The sequence below is a fragment of the Lissotriton vulgaris genome, chromosome 2_1 (assembly GCF_964263255.1).
Source record: "Lissotriton vulgaris chromosome 2_1, aLisVul1.2, whole genome shotgun sequence".
Classification (NCBI taxonomy): domain Eukaryota; kingdom Metazoa; phylum Chordata; class Amphibia; order Caudata; family Salamandridae; genus Lissotriton; species Lissotriton vulgaris.
The window spans coordinates 1,585,615,155-1,585,633,433 of NC_141687.1; the positions used below are offsets into that span (position 1 = coordinate 1,585,615,155).

Below are 18,279 nucleotides of genomic sequence, written 5' to 3' on the forward strand. Positions count from 1 at the left end.
TGAGAGGTATACCTTATAACTAGTAAATGCTCTTTGTGAATACCAAAAGTCATAAAGTAAGACTTTCGTCTCAGTTTACTTTTGTGAATCGGGTCCTATTTTGTACATTGAAGTAGTATAGTTTATGATTTGACTATGGTGGGTTTGTTTAGATGAGAGGTATGTATGTTATGAATTATTCTGCTTTTAATCTGTCATGTAATCTTACAGACATTTTATATCATTGATTTTAGACATATTTTGAAAAAATGACATTATGTTTTATTTTTGCTTCCATATGTATACCTGACCTTCATAATAATGAATAAGCATTTTTTCAACACAATGCTAAGTAAACAATTAGTTCCCAAGGGATTTGTACATAAAATTGTGTTCCTCTGTCCTGGGAACTGATAGCAGTAGCAGGGGGCTCTGATACACACATCTACTTTCTCTTAAGCCATCCAGAGAGCTATATGGGATAGTGGTGGGGAAAGAGGTATCCAAGTATACACTACAATGTCCTCCTTACTAGTGTTATCTGAAGAGTCAGCTAAAGTCATGAAGTCTTGAAATTCAGCCACTTTTTTAATGAAAGAACAGGCCAGGTCATCGCTTTGGAGTTGTGTGAGAAAGAGTAGGGGGGATATCTTGGCAGGGTCTGACAGGCTTTTTACCACCTAACAATGTTTTCAGGCTGTTTTTAGCTTTAATGATTTTGTGTGAGAAAAAAAAAGCTCTGGAAGTACGTCAATTATTGTTATAGCTCTTCGGCGTTTGTTTATAATGATTTCTTCACTTTCAACATAGGATCTCTGCCAAATTCAATCTAGGTGTTTGTACTTCCTTTTGTCATCGCTAAGCCATGGTGCTGGGGGAAATGTTCTGTGATGTGTGATTTGGGTCAAAGGTAATACAGCATCAGTTGATGCTCACAGCCAGTTGTTATTTGTGGGTGAGTCTGTCTCCACTGCATGGCTCATCATTGGGCCACTTGTGTTTAGCCTGAGGTCCAAGGCTAACATATCAATTTTGGACCTTTTCCTCAATGTTGAGGATTTGACATGTGTTTGGTTGCTGTATGTGAATGGGAAATCGAAGTAGAATGGTACTGCCAGGTGGTCTAACCACACCAGGGAAATTGGTGAGTTAGTGTGAATGCCCTGCAAATTTGAAAACAAGGGCCTGAGAAAATGTCCTGCTCTATATGTGGCCACATCATTAATGAGCTTAATCTCTATTGCTTCAAGATCCTCTAATGTGGCTGTAGAAATTTTTTTACAATCAAAGTGAATGTTGAGGTCACCAACTACAATGACATTTGTGCTAGTGAAGTTCATGACCCCCCCCCCAGAGAGCCCTTCATGAGCTGATCTGGGTCAAATATCCAGCCGCCGCAGGTGGAGGGAGTTGCGGTGGGGCGAAAGGCAGGGTGGGGGATGCTAAAAACTGGAGTATGTATAATTGGAGGTAAGTAAACAATTTCATAAAAAAATGAATTTCGTAGCGCGGGCTGCATCTCATTTTGCCAACCAATGCAGCATACTTTGTAAACAGTTTTTTTGCTAATTTCGCCCAATTTAACAAGAATATTTGAAACCTTCTCTCAATCATAGAGACATCAAATACAATAAAAGTACAGAGTTGAACAAAATGACATTGAAAACACGTTTAAAATTTAGATTTTTCACACAAACGAGCAATAAAGTACAAACAACCAGTTTAAAGTAGCAACATCGTTTCGTTTTTTAAGTAATCTGTTTCATGAAATGTTAAAACGAATATTAGAATATATATTCATCTAGAATTTTTAGCAGTCTATCTCGCATATATGAATTAATATTACATAGTGGTTAAGCAACTCAAAAACTATCATTAATTATGATTTAGTTTCAGCAGAGCAGCCGAAACAAGCTGTGCTGCATGACTCTTCCATATAAATAGACAGCAACAACCCTATTTACAACATATTCTTTTCAATGAAGTAAACGACAAAGCACAAAGCACAAAGCACAACTGAGCCCGATTAAACACCAATTGCGGAATGCATGTAAATGTGCATGATTCGAAGCAAGGCTCAATGAAATGTAGCCTGAAATGATACCCGATAATGTGCAGCGTTAAGTGGAAGGTTAAACCTACTTGCAGTTCGGTTCATTAAACGCAGTTAAAGTGCAAATTCCCTCATTCTGACAGTAGTAATCACAAGGGTTCACTTTCTGGTCACAGCGCTGACTTTTATACCCAACAGAGCATCTGCAGAATTTTAGTAAAATACAGCTAAAATAAATACTCTGCCTTTTGCTTGAACATTTTTTTAAACTCTTTACACACATAACTGGTAACATGATAAATTAAAAAAAATGGGACGGGCTCTTGTCACTAGCAGCAAAACATCAATAATGTGAATATTAACACACAACCAAAATCATGTATTGCAGACTGTTTTACAGTACTCAATCAGCAGAAACAATTGCAAAACAGTAATAACGAATATCTAATAATGAAAAGGATGTGCTACAGTAACACTATTAATAATGTGTACAAACAATGCATTCTGACAGCCATCCTCCTCTCATAATGGGGGCACAAACTCAAAGAGGAGATTTATGGGTAAAACATTCTCTAATAGAGTACTGTGTCTATTTTAGGCTAAAAGGGACGTATAATTTACCAGCTAGCCACCTGATACTAAATTTATAATATTCGTATGTCATTTCATGGAGAGCAGGAGCTGGTGCAGACACCAGTCTAGCAATGGCAGATGATAATTCTCATTTGTGGAGTTTCATGAATGACAAAACATCTCATGAGCCAGTGTAGCAGCCAGTGATCCTCATTAAAGAATCTTAAAAATCGAATTCACAGTGATAATGTATGCATTGAAGGGATTTATTTGCATAAGGAATTACTAAATCATGAAAAACTCTGCATTGTTTCCCATCTGCATTTATTTCATATTTCCTTCATACCATTGTATACACCTAGCGATATTGTTTTTCTTTATAGGTAGACATTAACAATCACTTACAAATGATCATAATCATGCTTTCAACTATCGTGCTTTTCACAGAATAGCAGATCGTTCCACAAAAGATACTCACACACAGACAGGTATGTTTGTTTCAGGGTCCAGCTGACAAGTGCCTCCGTTATAACAGTAGCCATCACATAACTGACAGCTCGATGCAATCTTTCCATTAGAACAACTGTGATGATAAAGAAGAAGACAATGTCAATACAATCCTCATAAATGTTATTATGAATTGTTAGAACTGGGTTCTCAATAGATGAAAAAGGTAATCTCACCAGGGCCGATGCGGAAGCTGAAGGAGAAACAATAATCAACCCATAGTTTGCACAACAATATTAACTGGATAAAACCTCTATTACACAGGATCCATTCCTATGAGCGATATTGCCATATTTCCCCCAAAATCTCATTTAGTACACATGTCTGATACACGTTTGTATGCTCTAAACATCAGTCTATGATTATCAGTCATGGATAATGTATGATGGGTAGATTTAGACCATTTTATGATAATACCGATCCTAGGTGTAAAGCATCCATTTATTGCAAAGGCAACTACACATTGCTGTACCAGATTGGCACAATGTCCTGATATCATGCCATCATACCATAACCATTTGCAACATGCCCTTGGTGTTTCAGCTGAATTTTCGTGCTAAGAAATCAATGAGTTACTAACATAGGGGCATATTATCAAGGGGGTTTATCTCCGCTTTTTTGGCTTTAAATGCCAAGAAAGCGGGGATAAAATTATCTCCCTATTACCTAGCTGTGGCTAACACCAGTTAGCGACAGCTAGTAGGAGATAGCGACCATCTTGGGCCCCACTTTGCATGTCAGTGATATTTATCACTAATGACATGCATATTGGGCGTGTCAAGATGTTAGCGATTGAAAACAGTCGCTAACATCGCTATCTCCTATTACCAACTTTTGGAGATATTCGCGCTAAGCGCAAATATCTCCAAAAGCTAACACCTGCCCCTGAGCAGTTCTTAGCCATGTTATCCAATGGTAGGTGGATAACATGGCTAAGAGCATTAGCTCGGTAATGCATGAATATCGCTGACTTTTCGGCGATATTCATGCATTTTGGCCAATTTTTATCGCTTAGGAGATAAACCTTGATAATAGCAAGGTCCTAAGAGATAAAAATCACCGCACCTCAGCGATAAAAATATTGCCGCTAAGCCAACATAGCGATATTTATCGCTATAATCTTTTGTAGTCTCATTTCACAACATGTGTCAAACTCTTACATTAATTAACACACACTTCATAACCTGTGTCTTCAACTGTGTAACATGTTGGGGGTACATTTAATGGAGACTGACATAGATCACCCCTATTGTGACATCTGTATACAGACCATGTGGCATTGTTTTCTTACACAGTACTATTTTGGTACAGATTTTGGGAGTCTTGTGTAGGCCTGACCAAATTAATTGCTAGCCTGTTCACAAAGATCTTCAAATCCCTGGTGGGATATTAGCGTGATTTTGACTCGTCATGGAATATTTGATTAGCATTTGAAAAACGTAATGCTAAAAAAGAAGCTCATTGTCTCTTGTGGAAGTTTACTTTTTGGAGAACAGAGTCAATAGGAAATGTTTCAACAGTTTGAACAGAAAATAAGCAATTATTGCAGGAAGGGATAGGAGGTGTGTGGAAAGGATATAACAGAGGAAATTGAACTAAAGATGAAAGACAGTCAAAACAGCAGTGAAGAAATGGCATTGGTAATCATGTATTGCTATTGTTCATGCTACCTTCCTTTTGGAACGTTCAATTTAGTCAAGGAGGACTCCCTTTTCTCTCACTGCAAATATCGAGGAGTCAGGAGAATGATGCATGGATTTAGAAAATTTGCGCATTGACTGAAACTGGAACCTGCTTCATCAAGGGAGAGCAATTTGAACTCTGGTATCAAGAAATTGAGTTGTGGCAACATGGTGATAATTAGCGTTGTGATTTGTGGGCCAAGACACCTACTGTCAGAAGGTTGGAGAAAAACTTAGCAGCGTAAAGTTTGAAATAAGGAAAATTAACTTTTTTACTCAAAAGAATGTGTGGCTGATGGACTCATGTGTATAATTATGAGAGTGATGTGAGATCAGAATTTAAAGCTTCAAGAGAAGAAATTGAAACCAAGAGAGCAGAAGATTATGCAAACAGACCGGCATTTTCAGATGATTATGTCAGAAGGTGTGATTCTACATTCTTATTTGCACTCATCACTCACGTTGCCATTGTTAGACTGCATGAATAGACCTCAAAGCTAAAACCTACACATGCTAATACCTCCACCATGTCATCAATGGCACCACCCAACTCCCGCTCCCACCACAACATAAGCATATTCGTACCTCAAATCAAGTATGTATACAGTTTGTTGAATAGGGTGTCCAGGTGGCCCATAACTTACTATCTTTTTGATGGCAACCTCCTGATTTATAGACATATTCCTCTGGCCTTGGTGCAATAGTCCACTGCATCAGTCCAAACCTTCACTGGGGGTGCCTGCTCAGCCCTCAATTATTGGGTTATAACCCTTTTAGTGAGGAGGAAGCATGTGGCACCAAGAAGTCTAATGCTTCAGCTGCCCCTCCCCCCACACAGCCATAAGTCCCAGTAGCATCATTTTGGGCTGTGTAGTCACTGGCCTCTCCATGACAGAGACAGTATATCACGTATCTCATTCCTGTACCTTTGTTGCATGGAGCATTCCCAAATGGCGTGAAAGAAAGTCCCCACTGCCCCCCTGCATCTCAGACAGTGTGGGTCAAGGCCAACCTTCACTCTACTGTGATGGGCTACAGTACACCTGGTGTAGGTATTTGAGTTTAATCAGTCTCAGTTTCATGGAGACGGCAAGGACTCTTTGGGCCATTTGTGCTTCTGTCCAGTCCTCCTTCTCTAAACTGCCCACATCGCCCTCCCTTCATTCCTCACTGGTATCATGAGATCCAGGGTATTGTTAACTAGTGACCTGTATATCGTTGAAATCCCTTTTCTACCTATGATGGCCCTGGTCACCTGAGCCTCGAGGGGGCTATAATCCCGGATGGCTCGCAGAGTGCCATGATACTGCTCAAGGGCATGTCTTGTTTGTAGCTAGCAGTAGAATTGTGTTCTGTGCATTTCGTATGCCTTTGAGGTGTTGGAATGTACACATGGAGTTGCCCGCCCAGATGTTACCCTGCTTGTAAATTCCTATAATGTCCCATGCCCTAAAGCCCGTCAGGGTCACGGTGTGTTGCAGCCATGTTCCAGACCATAGAGGTGTTTCTCCAGTCAACTCACTGTGCCATTTAATCCTCTGCAGCACACAATGCCAGTAGGTTATGGAAGTCTTGGTCGCTGGGGGAAGATTGGGACATTTGCCTATCCCTTATAAAAGACTCATTACTTGATGTTATTCAAGTAAACAATAGATTTTCCATTCTTATAGATATGAACATGAAAGTCTCTGAATGAATGGTAATAGTACACAAGAAGCACAGTGGTGACATATTGTCACATGTAGATTACAATGATAACACTTTTGTTTTCCTTTAGACCCTTTTAAATGACAGATTGCTTTGATGTGTACAGCTCCAAGCTGATTGTGATTGTCTTAACCTTTTGGCAAATCTTTGTAACAGCTATCGAGTTTTAACCGCCATGAGTCAGGAAATAAATACTACTTCAAACAGTGGCCTTTGTCAGTAGAAAGTAAAGTGTTCTATAAGAAGCATTGAAATGGTATAAAAGGCAGAAGCCTCATACAAGTAATCATAACCCATTTTCCTTTTACGCCCACTTCACATGACCTTTTCACAGCTCCTGGAAGACAACAGATGCCATGTACTTTTGTCACACTTTATGTAACAGCTTTCAGGCATCAATTATCTCACTCCCTTTTGGTCATGCGCCTATTATCACAGCAGAAGTAAAAGAAGTGCCTTCACACTTAGAGCCAATCACGACTTTCATTAACAGTGACCTTGGCCCATCCAATAACAATTATTTAAGAGGAGGGTTTCCATTATGGACATTTTATAAAGAACCATTTTAGTAGATTAAGCATTTTCTCTACTTTTTTGGATTTCAATAGTGGAATTAGATGAGGTATAATTACTTAATGCATGGAAAGTCACACAATGTTACATCATTATAGTGCTTTTATAACTTCTGCAATATTTGAACATTAATCATTAAACTACGGCCAAGTGCAGGACTTGCAACTGTAAGGAAATTGCTTATGTTGACAATTGTTTCAGTTCTTCTTACAATATACAAAGTATACAGATAGCTTCTTATAATTGGAAGATGCAGGGAGGTTCTTCAATAATTAAAATAAACAGGCATCTGATTTAAAGGCACATATTTGTGGACAAAAATAGCACTAGTAAAATCCTGATGAATGGCTTAGGAGCAGGCTTAAATAGTGACATGTGTGGACTCGGGCAATGTTGCAGCACAACAGTGATGAAGAAGCAAAATTCCTAAAATTGGTCCCCGGAAACTTGTGAGTCGAAGTTCCCTTTGGAATACATAGTAAACATAGTATATTTGTTGTGCTCAAGGACATTTTTAGAGAACACTCATCCCGGTTCTCTGCCACACCTTGTTGTGGAAATACCACCACCATACCTGTGTTGAACAGCGTGGCATAGCTCATGAACTAGTAATATGTGGTAAATGATGGGGCTGTTTTGCAGCATACCATTCAGGTGAAGGGTGCCCGGCAATGATCTTTTTGCCTGCTCTTTCTAGTACTTTTGTTGTTTGGCACTCCTCAGAATAGTTTGTGTACCAAGTGCAATGTGCTTAGAATTTGAGTCAAAATATATTTTTTAGTTTTTACTCAGAGGTACAATATTTAAAGGTTGGTAATAGCACACGCTCTTGAAAATAGTATATACTTTTTTTGGTACTGGTTTGCAGAATTAACAGGAGGGTTGAGAAGAATTTGCACAGCCCTATCTTTTTAAGAGACATGGTAATGTTTGGAAGAAATGTAATCGAAAAAAATAAAGCATGAAAGAGGTTCAAGCTTTTTAGGGCATTCTGAGGAATTTAGTTGTTGGTTGGATGGGTATTGATCGTGTTGTGTCACCATGCATGGCAAAGGAAAGAGGAGCCTGGGGGGAGAGTTCAGCTCAGTTCACGCCTGTATACAGTGTAATAAAGATGAGTGAAAAGGCAGCCGGTGTCCTGTGTGTTCTTGGGACAGGGAACACAAAATTTGGCGACAAGGGTGGGATGGGGAGTCACCCCCTCTACCTCCTGCAGTTTAAAGTATTAACGGACAAAGCGCACGCTCCTGCGAGTGAAGAGCGGAGCATTTATGCTGCCGGAGAGAGTGCGAGTAACAGCCCAGCACGCTAATGTGGCGGGTGACCGGGAGAAACTAAACTCAGGCATATAACTGCAGCCCACACAAAGGGACATCACACGAAGCCAGGGGTAAGCACAATAAAATGCCCCTTTGAAGAGAGCATGCAGGAGTCGATTTGGCGGCCATTTTGGAGTCAGGCATTCTGCATTTATTAAGCTTGGTCCCAACGCAACGGCCATCTTAGAGTCACGCGACGTATACAAAACTCCCTGGAGGCTATTGAAAGCGATACCAAGCTCTACTAAAGGCGGACATCATAGAAAGATCAACCGGTCCCACTCCATGGGTGTCGCTAGTAGTAGTCGTGCCCAAGAGAGGTCAGGACAACAAGGTACGCCTTTGTGTGGACATGCGAGCTTCTAACAGCCATCGAAAGGGAGCGGCACCCAGGACCTCACATCAGCGACATGATCACACGCCTAAATGGAGCAACAGTCTTCTTGAAATTGGACCTCAACAAGGGAGACCACCAACTTGAGCTGCATGAAAAATCGAGATACATCACCACATTCACCACACACCAATTACTGTTCAGATACAAGCGCCTCAACTTCGGGATCTTTTTAAGGAGGCCATCCGGCATGTAATACAAGACATCCCAAACACATTCAACTACCGTGACCATAACTTGGTGTTTGGAGAGACTCAGAAAGATCAGGACAAAGCGCTGGACAGGGTGTGTCACGCCCTCCTCAACACCAATATCACACTTAATCAAGACAAATGTGAGTTTCACAAGTCGACTCTCAAATTCTACGGACACATTTTCTTCAAAAGAGGGCATGAGACTTGACCCCAAGAAAGTATCAGCACTATCGGACACTCCACAGCCATATGATGTCAGCGACGTCCGCTCGTTCTTGGGTAAGGCTAGTTACTGAGCCCGTTATATCAAAGACTACTTAACCATCAGTGACCCGCTACGAGAACTGACTCGACAAGGGCAAAGCTTTCAGTGTTCAGCCACGTGTGAACAAGCTTTCAACAAGATCAAGACAGCTGTGAGGTCAGCCATCAATTTAGTGTATTTCAACCCCAAATGGAAGACAAAAATCACGGAGGATGCCAGTTCTGTTGGGTTAGGTGCGATTCTGGTGCAATACGATGATGAAGACGACCAACGTCACAACATTGCATATGCCAGTCGCAGCCAAACTGACATGGAAAAAGCTTATTCCCAACCGGGAAAAGAGAACCTGGTGATCGTGTGGGCGTGCAAGCACTTTCACTTCTTCGTATATGGCAAGCACTTCACACTCAGCACTCTTCACCAAGCTCTGACAACCATCTTTGGAAATCCCCAGGAGAAGATGCCTCCGCAGATCGAACAGTGGGGAATCTGTTTGCAAGATTACAAGTATACCATCATCCACAAACTGGGGAAGGTGGAGAATCAGGCAGATTACATATCGGGGCATCCACAAACTTCTAACGCAAGTGCGACACTCTGTAGCTAAAGAATATCTCCATTTTGTCATTGACCAAACCTGCCCACCTGCCGTTCCATTAGAAGCCATCGTTGAAGCTTCTGCTAAAGACCCCAAGCTCCAAAATATCATGCATCGTGTCCGCACTGATTCGTGGAGACACCTGTAAGAGCCATAGACGAGTGGCTCCATCAACACTCAGGAACTCATGTCATTAAAGCACATCAAGGATGAACTCTCCATCAGTGCCAATTGTTTGCTGCTAAGAGATCGGAGGATTGTCATCCCTCACCAATTGAGGCAAGGAACTGTCAACCTGGCACACGAAGGACACCGAGGGACATGTCTCGTTCCCTTCCCTTGACCAGATTGTAAAGACCACACTCCAAGACTGCCCACACTGTCAATTGGAAGGGCGAGAAGAAGCACATGCCCCCCTGCAGAGGTTGGATCTCCCAGACAGTGTATGGCAGCAAGTAGCCGTCGACTTCTTTGGCCCGCTGAAATTGGGAAAGTACATCATCGTCATAATGGATGAAAACTCCTGTTTCAACATTGCTCACCAAATCTCTTCTACCAAAGCGACCACTGCCGTACCTGTCATTGACAGAGCATTCGCCGCATGGGGAATTCCCATGGTGGTGAAGACTGATAACGGACACCTTTTAATGGACAGGGATTTGCTGAATTTGCGACTGAATTTCAAGCACCGAAAGATTACTTCCCTGTGGCCCCAGGCCAACGGGATGGTAGAATAATTTATGACAACCATAAAAAAGACAATGCAATAAGCTGAACTAGCTCATTGTGACAATCAGCCAGTGCTAAATGAAGTACTATGGGCATACATGACCACCTTACACAGCACTACAAATCAATTTTCCGCCACTCTGATGCTCGGGCAAATTCCACGCACCCTGATACCGACCGCAGATGCTGTCACACAATCCAGAATCACGACCTCTGACCACAAGACCTTGGTAGAACTGGATCAGACCAAGAAAGCAAAAATTAAAGAATTTACTGACCACTGCAGACATGCCAAGACGTCAGACATCCACGAAGGAGACAAGAAAGGAAAACTAAAGCAGACAGCCGCTACAATGCCCATCCATTCGTGTAACAAGAAGGAAAGGGACCATGATTACAGCTGAGTCCGGAGTCAAGAGAAAAACCAGAAACGTGTCACATTTCAAAAAGTGTCACATTTCAAATACGCTCAGGCTCGAAAACCTGACTGAGACACAGACCTGTCAAGTCAAGAAGAGAGCAGTCATGAAGAACTCAGATGAGTGTGGGAGGCCTGTGACTCGAGACAGGGGCACTCTCTAGCCGACCACTAACCAGTCGACCACAAAGAACCATTAAAAAACCCACCGACTCATTGAAGAACTGTGAGAAAAACAGTGAACGTTCAAAATACAAAAGGAGGAGAAGTTGTGTTGCCTTGCCTGTCCTGACTGAATCCCAAGGTTAGGCATGGCATGAAAGGGAAGAGAAGGAGCCTGGGGGGAGAGTTCAATTTGCACCTGTACATGGTGTAATAAAGACGTGTGAAAAGGCAGCCGGTGTTCCGTGTGTTCTTGGGGCAGGGAACACGAAAGACCGGGTCAGGCAACAAGCTCAATCCGTCAAGAAAACCACAAAACTCTCTAAATTAACCTGGGCTTAACCCTCGGTTAGCTTGGCACAAAAGCAGTCAGACTTAACTAAAGTAAAGTCTTAATTCAGCACTCAATCAGTAATAAAGATAAATCAGTAATAAAGTGAAAAATCTCACACAAATTTAGAAAAAGAGAGTGCATTTTAATAAATCATTTGACACCAAAATTACATAAAGTCCAATAAACAAAACCAGAGTTATGAATTTTTAATTTTTAAAGTTTAAAGTGAAATCTAGAGGCTAAAAGATCAAAGAGCAAACTGCGGACATCTAGTCACGCAAGAATGGATTGAAGTAGAAAAAGATAGCCAACCTTATGGAGAGCGGCACAGTTAAAGTAAATAGTTTTGGACTGTTCAGCCCTTACCTTCAGAGTAAGAAGAATGTATGAGAAAAATGTTCTAAGAAAGTACATTTTATTGTGTCAAGACTGCAGGAATGGTTCGAGGAGGAGGCGTGGTCGCCAGGGAACCACTGGACAAAGTTGCAGTGAAAATTTCTACATTCGGACTTTGGTGAGATGAAGCTGAAGACTGGAGCAGATGAGAGTTCCTGGAGGCCAGATACCCCTTTGATGAGGAGCTGCTGATCAGGAATTGCTTCTTCATTTAAGAATGCATTGTGAGCTACCGTGAAGTCAGGCCCACCAGTGATGCACATAGGGAAGATAGATGGACCGGTTGGTCCTAGTCTCTATCGGTTCCCAGAACAGTGTTTAGCCGATAATGTTCCCAAGTTTCGGATTTTTGAAGTTTTGGACTACTGCAGCACCACCACCAAGGGTCCAAGCCTGGAGTGGCACCACTTCGGGAGTTTGGACTCACTCAGGCGGGTCCAGGTGCGTTTTAAAGATGGTTGGAGCATTTACTGTCCATGAGGCTCTGAAAAGGAGGACAGCAAATTAGCCCTTGGAGTAACTTTGGCAATCCTGGGTTCAGGTGATAAAAGCAGGGCTCACGCAGCAGGTCAGGATTCTGAGGGATCAAGGCAGGTTCCAGGCAGCAAGGTAATCCTTCCAGGTGCAGCAAGCAGTCTTGTGGAGTACACAGTAGCAGGCACTCCTCTGAGTGGGTCTGAGGTTTCTGTTTAATACCTGGTGCCTTCTTTGAAGTAGGAGATGTTTTTATAGAAATACTATTTGAAGTGCTTGAAGTTTCCTGCTTCCCTCCGCTGACTCTAACCTGGCTGCATGAACAATGCAGGGGTGACAAGTCATATGTGTGAAGGCAGAGCACTGCCTATTCAGTTACAAGTGGGGCTGTGCCCAGCTCAGCCTCCTATCCTGACCGTTGATGATCCATTCAGGCACACCTAATCTATCTATTGCACAGTTGTCTGGGAGGAATAAACAAAGTGCCACTTCCAATCATGTGACCTTAGACAGGCATCAAATATGCAGGAAAATCCCACTTTTAAATGTATGGTTTGTTTGTTTCAAAGGTTAGCATGGAGTGTAGTTCAGCATATGCTTTCACGTACACAGATGGATTTTTCTGTCACAGTTCTTTATTTGTTTTTAGACTCACACACTCAAATTCCGATTCTGTTGCCTTAGCATTTACCATGGAACTTGGCATGTGGATCTTGGTACATGACTTCTACGTACATTTTCTGCTTTATCTTAGGAGCTTAGGGCTTTCCGACTGCAGTCAACATTCTCAGTAATCCCAGCATGTGACTTTTGTAGATTTAAAGTTGTACTATAACATGTTTGTTGCAATTCATGTAACTAAGCATTGCGCTGAACATATTGACATATATATATCAGTTCAGTTCAAGAAGTCTTTATTCGATTAATTCATCATAAAAGACATAAATACAAAAAACACAGTAACATAAGTAAAATCAGTATTAAATCATTGGCATCGAATAACTTCTTGCAGAAGAATACAAAAATTTAAAAAAAGGATACAGATACTGGTTACCACAGTAATATAAGATAAAACAGTCTCAGCTAATTTAGATTAATAAACCTACTTCTAATAATCCAGGCCCAGCCTAGGAACTTGGCTACCCCCACCACAATGATCGGATCCAAATTAGTTTTTAACAGTCTCAGGGCCTCGGCTGACGAACGTGTGCCTAGTTGGCTACAGACTGGTTTGAGCCACTTAGATCTGGGGGCAGAGTATTGGGGGCACACAAACAAAATGTGAGATAAACTTTCCCCAGACCCTTGACATTTTGCACAAAACCCCAGACTAGCTTTTCCCCACTTGGTGGTGAAGTCCCCAATAGGGAGTGTGCCACATCTGAATTGAAAGAAAAGTTTTCGGTCTAGGGGTTTGGTAATGATCTCCCAGTAATTCTCTAACCTGGGTAGATCTTTATGCACCAAAAATAAACCTGTAAGACTACTTGGGCTTGTTTTTGAAAAGGTATTGAGCATCACCCAGGCCCAATAACACTTTTTGAGCTCACTTTTAGATGGAAATGTGGTTGTCTCAGGCGACAACCACAACTCAGGGAGGCCCAAAGATAGAAGAGTAGCCTTAAGATCTCTGAACCATCCTATTTTTAGGGCTCCCGGAGAGTTTTTTAACTCCAGACAGGCTTCAGCATAATGGTGTAGGTCAGGGGTTGTCCACAGACGCCGCCAGAATGAAATCGGTCGAAATCGAGCACAATCAACCACCGAGTGACACCCCAGATCGTATAGTAGGGGAATTAAAGGTGTCGATTGTGGCAGACCAATTGCCATCCTTAGGAATTTGTTTTGGGCATGTTTCAAGGAGTCCAGGTTGCTACCTCCCCATAACTCTGCACCATATAACACTGCTGACAAAACCTTCCCACCATAGATCTTCATCAGCGGGGACATGGGTTTGGTAAAAGGGCTTTTATGTTCTTTGATCAAAGCTCCACCCAACTGTTGATGTTTCAGGGTCAGGAGCTCGATCTGATGAGACCAGTTAAGTGTGTCACTAAAAGAAACACCCAAATAGGTAAAATGCTTGGTCTGCTCTAAGGGGGTATTCCCCATAATTACCCTAGCCTTGACCTGCTTGTGACCCCTCATGACCATGAATTTGGTCTTGGCAATGTTCACCTCCAGCTCATGCTCGCTACAGAAACTCTCAAACCTAGACAGTGCAAGCTGTAATCCCTGTCTGGTTCTTGAAATCAAAAGAGTGTCGTCAGCGAACATGAGCAGAGGGATTTTCATGCCAGCCAAACTTGGCGCATCTGTGGGGCATCCCTCAAAGTACTTGGTGACTCTGTTTATATATAGGGAGAACAGAGTTGGAGCCAAAACACATCCCTGTCTGACACCTTTCAGCACAGGAAACTTTTTGGTCACCTCACCAGGTTTGCCCCAACGTACATAGGCGTAGGTCTCAGCATGAAGGTTAACAATGATACGAACTAGAGAGGGAGGCATACCCATTTCCAAAAGACTGTTCCAAAGCCCAACCCTTGGTACAAGATCAAACGCAGACCTAAGGTCTACGAAGGCCGCATAGAGGTTACCTTTGCCCAGAGTGACCGTCTTCCAGTGTAGTAACATAAACCGAAAGGCCTGATCCAGGGTACTAACATGGGGTCTAAACCCAGCTTGGAGAGGGGTAAGAATATTATATTCCTCAATCCAGGCCTGAACCCTGGATAGGACAAGACGTGACACTATCTTTTGAACAGCGTCAATAAGGCTGATCGGCCGGTAATTAGAAGCAACCGACCGATCACCCTTCTTGAAGATGGGCAAAATCTCAGCTCCCGCCCAAGAAACAGGCACCTTTGCACCACTGGCCAGCGTGTTTGCCAGGAACAGTAGATAGGGTACCCATAGGTCTTGATCCTGTTGGAAGATATCCGCAGGAATACAATCCGGGCCGGGAGCTTTACCCCTGGGGATGGAATTCAGAACGTTTTCAACCTCCTTGGCTGAAAACACAAGGGTGTCAAAGGACAGCGGCCAACCAATGGGAGTTTCCCTTTCACTGAGGCACCTAAACTGATCCTCAAAATAGGACACCCATTTTTCTTGATCGACAGAAGCAGGGCTAGGTCGATCGTCCAGGGACTTACCCCATTTAAGGAGGTGCCAAAAGTGCGTAAGATTCCTAGAGCCGCATGCCTCAACTAGGAGAGCCCAGCGTTCTTCATCCCAGGCGGCTTTGGCCCGCCTCTTGGCTATATTGTATGCCTTCCTAGAGGATTTAATAAGAGCTGTGTTTCTAGATTTTAGAGCTTTGAACAGGTTTGAATGAGATGTACCACACTCATCATTAAACCAGTTCGCTGGCTTCCTCAGTTTTCCAATGCCCTTATTGGCAACTATTTTAATGAATAAGGTCTTAAGGGAAGTGAACAAGCTGGCATGAATATCGGAGATTTTGAGAGATATTTGGTTCAGGTCATCACATTGCTCTATTAATCTTAGGGAGTCAGAGACCAGGGATCTTATTTTAGAGCGAGCATCCATGTCTACAGCAACCTTTGGCCACCGGACCCTCCTCAAGTCATTAGTTAATACCATGGCCTCTTGTACAACATTGGGGAGGTGCACAGAGGGTTTGGAAAAACTAAGATCCTTGAGTTCAGCTAGAAGAGGTTCGTGGTCACTTTCAGGCTGAGGTCTAATTTCCATATCCGAAACTAGGGGCCACATAGTTACATCGACTAAAATGTAGTCGATGCGACTACTACATCTTCCATTGAAGAATGTTGGGTTGCCCAATCTGTCCGATCTAGTACGACCGTTTAGGGCACGCAGTCCCCAGTTCAGGCATAGGCCTTTAATGAAAGTGGCACTTTGGGACCATTTAGTGATCGGAGTTAGCTCTAGTTGTGGAATACCCCAAGTTGAGTCCTCAGCCACCGTTAACATCCCATCATCCACACTTAGTGGTTCGAAACAGGTATTGAAGTCACCCATAACCACCACATGACCCTTTTGTTGTGCAGAGCCAAGGAATTCATCTAAAAGTGTTAGGGTAGTTGAAACACGACCCCCCGGAGTTCCTCTGGCATACACATTAAACAATAGTATAACCAGTCCACTATTAAGCTTCAGGCTAACAATGAGGATATCAGGGCAGTCAATGTGGATTTCTTTAACAGAGACTCCTGCTGATTGGCGCACCCAAACAGTAAGACCCCCCATAGCCCTGCCTCTTTGCCCTCTAACTGCGGGTTTGTTAAAACTCAGATAACCTGGAAAATATACCGGATGAGTTGACCAAGTCTCCTGAAAGGACCAGACATCACCTTGTCTGATGAAGTCAGCCCAATCAGGTATACATATACAGGAATCTATACCCGCAACATTCCAGCAACCCAGTGAGGTACCCTTAGGAGGGGCTTGGGCACCCAAAGCAGTAACAACAGCGGGAGAGGATATGCAGGATTGTTGGGAACCTACAATGGAAACGGAGACCACAGCAGGAACCCCAGCATTAGGCAACCTACAAGCCCCATCCCGTAGTGCCTGTGCTGGGAGTGGGCCAGTAGCTGAAGCCACACAGGAGGGCAGAATGTCATGAGGCGGGGGGGAGGTAACCCACCTAGTTGGTAGGGCAGGGTCACCTTCCTCACAACCAACAACAGGAACTTTAACACTTACAGCCTTACAAGGGAGGAAACACGAAACCAATCCTACAGGAGATATAAACTGGGCGTCAATGCTATTCCCCCTAGTTTGTCAATCGTTCGACGACAGCCCAGAGAGTGGATCGTATAAATTTCTTAGAGGAATATTCCACAGATCCTTAGGATGGGGGGGCCTGTTGAGATTAGAAAAGGCTGGAAATAAGCTGGAAGGCTGCAGAGCCTGTCTAAAGACTGGTGTAGGAGGGATCAAGGGATACGGAGGATTATTAAAAAAAGGCATTCCCATGGATATAGGAGGACCAGAAGGCTGAATATATGGCTTCGCCCAGCCCGGTGTTTGGGGAGGGCAGTTGTAAGTGGATTGGGTATATGAGCGATATAAAGATTCCGGGTTGAAGTGGGGAACATGGAAGCTTGACGTGAAGTTGGTCCATTTGGGTGGGTTTTTAGATTTGCTAGCACCACCTAGCTGACTTTTGTGTGGGTTAGTCAGGGTTTCGGGGTAAAAATAACCTAAATTCCTTGTGGAAATTCCACCCTCATTGTTCCCCACATACCAGTCTGTGAGGTGGGATACTACCCTATGATCTCTAAAGTTGATAATGATAATATCCCCCTCAATGTCCTTAGGCCGCACCCCAACCCACTGACATCTCCTAACCGTGACGATGTCCCCGTTAAGGTTCGGAGGAAGGGGTCTATTTGTTTTTAACCAGAAGATGACTTTATTTTTTAAACTATCGTCATTTTCCCTGTCCCCTTCCTGTAAAGGTGGCACACCTGTCATGACAATAACAAAGTTTAGGGAATCAGGTGGCAGGTCAACAAATCTTTTCGAGGGTAGAGATTTCTTCTGTATACAATTTGTGTCAGCAGATTTGCCCAACCCATTCTTTTTTGCTGGTACTGCCCTCTTGGCCAATGGTTTAGTAATTGCAACACTGGGGGTAGCTGCCACAGGAGGTTTTAATGATGTAGAGTTTGCAACCACTAACGGTGCTTTGCTAGATATGGAAACAGATTTGATAGATTTAGAAGTGAGTGTTTTGGTGGAAATGGAGGAGGACAGACTAGTGGCTTTGGATGATGCACCTGCAGTATGAGATAAGCTTGCAGGGATACAGGGGGGATTTTTGATCTTAACCAAGCCTGAGGTCTGAGATGATTCAAAGGACGCCACAAGGCGGTCCAATTTTTCCCCCATAACCCTTACACGTTCCAGCAAGGGAAGCATGTATGA

General features: G+C 42.9%; 1 protein-coding gene across 1 annotated transcript in view; it reads right to left on the bottom strand.

The window, feature by feature from the left end:
• LRP1B (LDL receptor related protein 1B) overlaps window positions 1–18,279 on the bottom strand; it is a 3,669,685-nt gene that overhangs the window by 59,130 nt on the left and 3,592,276 nt on the right. The window contains exon 87 of the mRNA XM_086955170.1: window positions 3,084–3,188. Within this exon, the coding sequence (XP_086811296.1) occupies window positions 3,084–3,188 (105 nt within the window). The remainder of the gene's footprint in view (window positions 1–3,083; window positions 3,189–18,279) is intronic.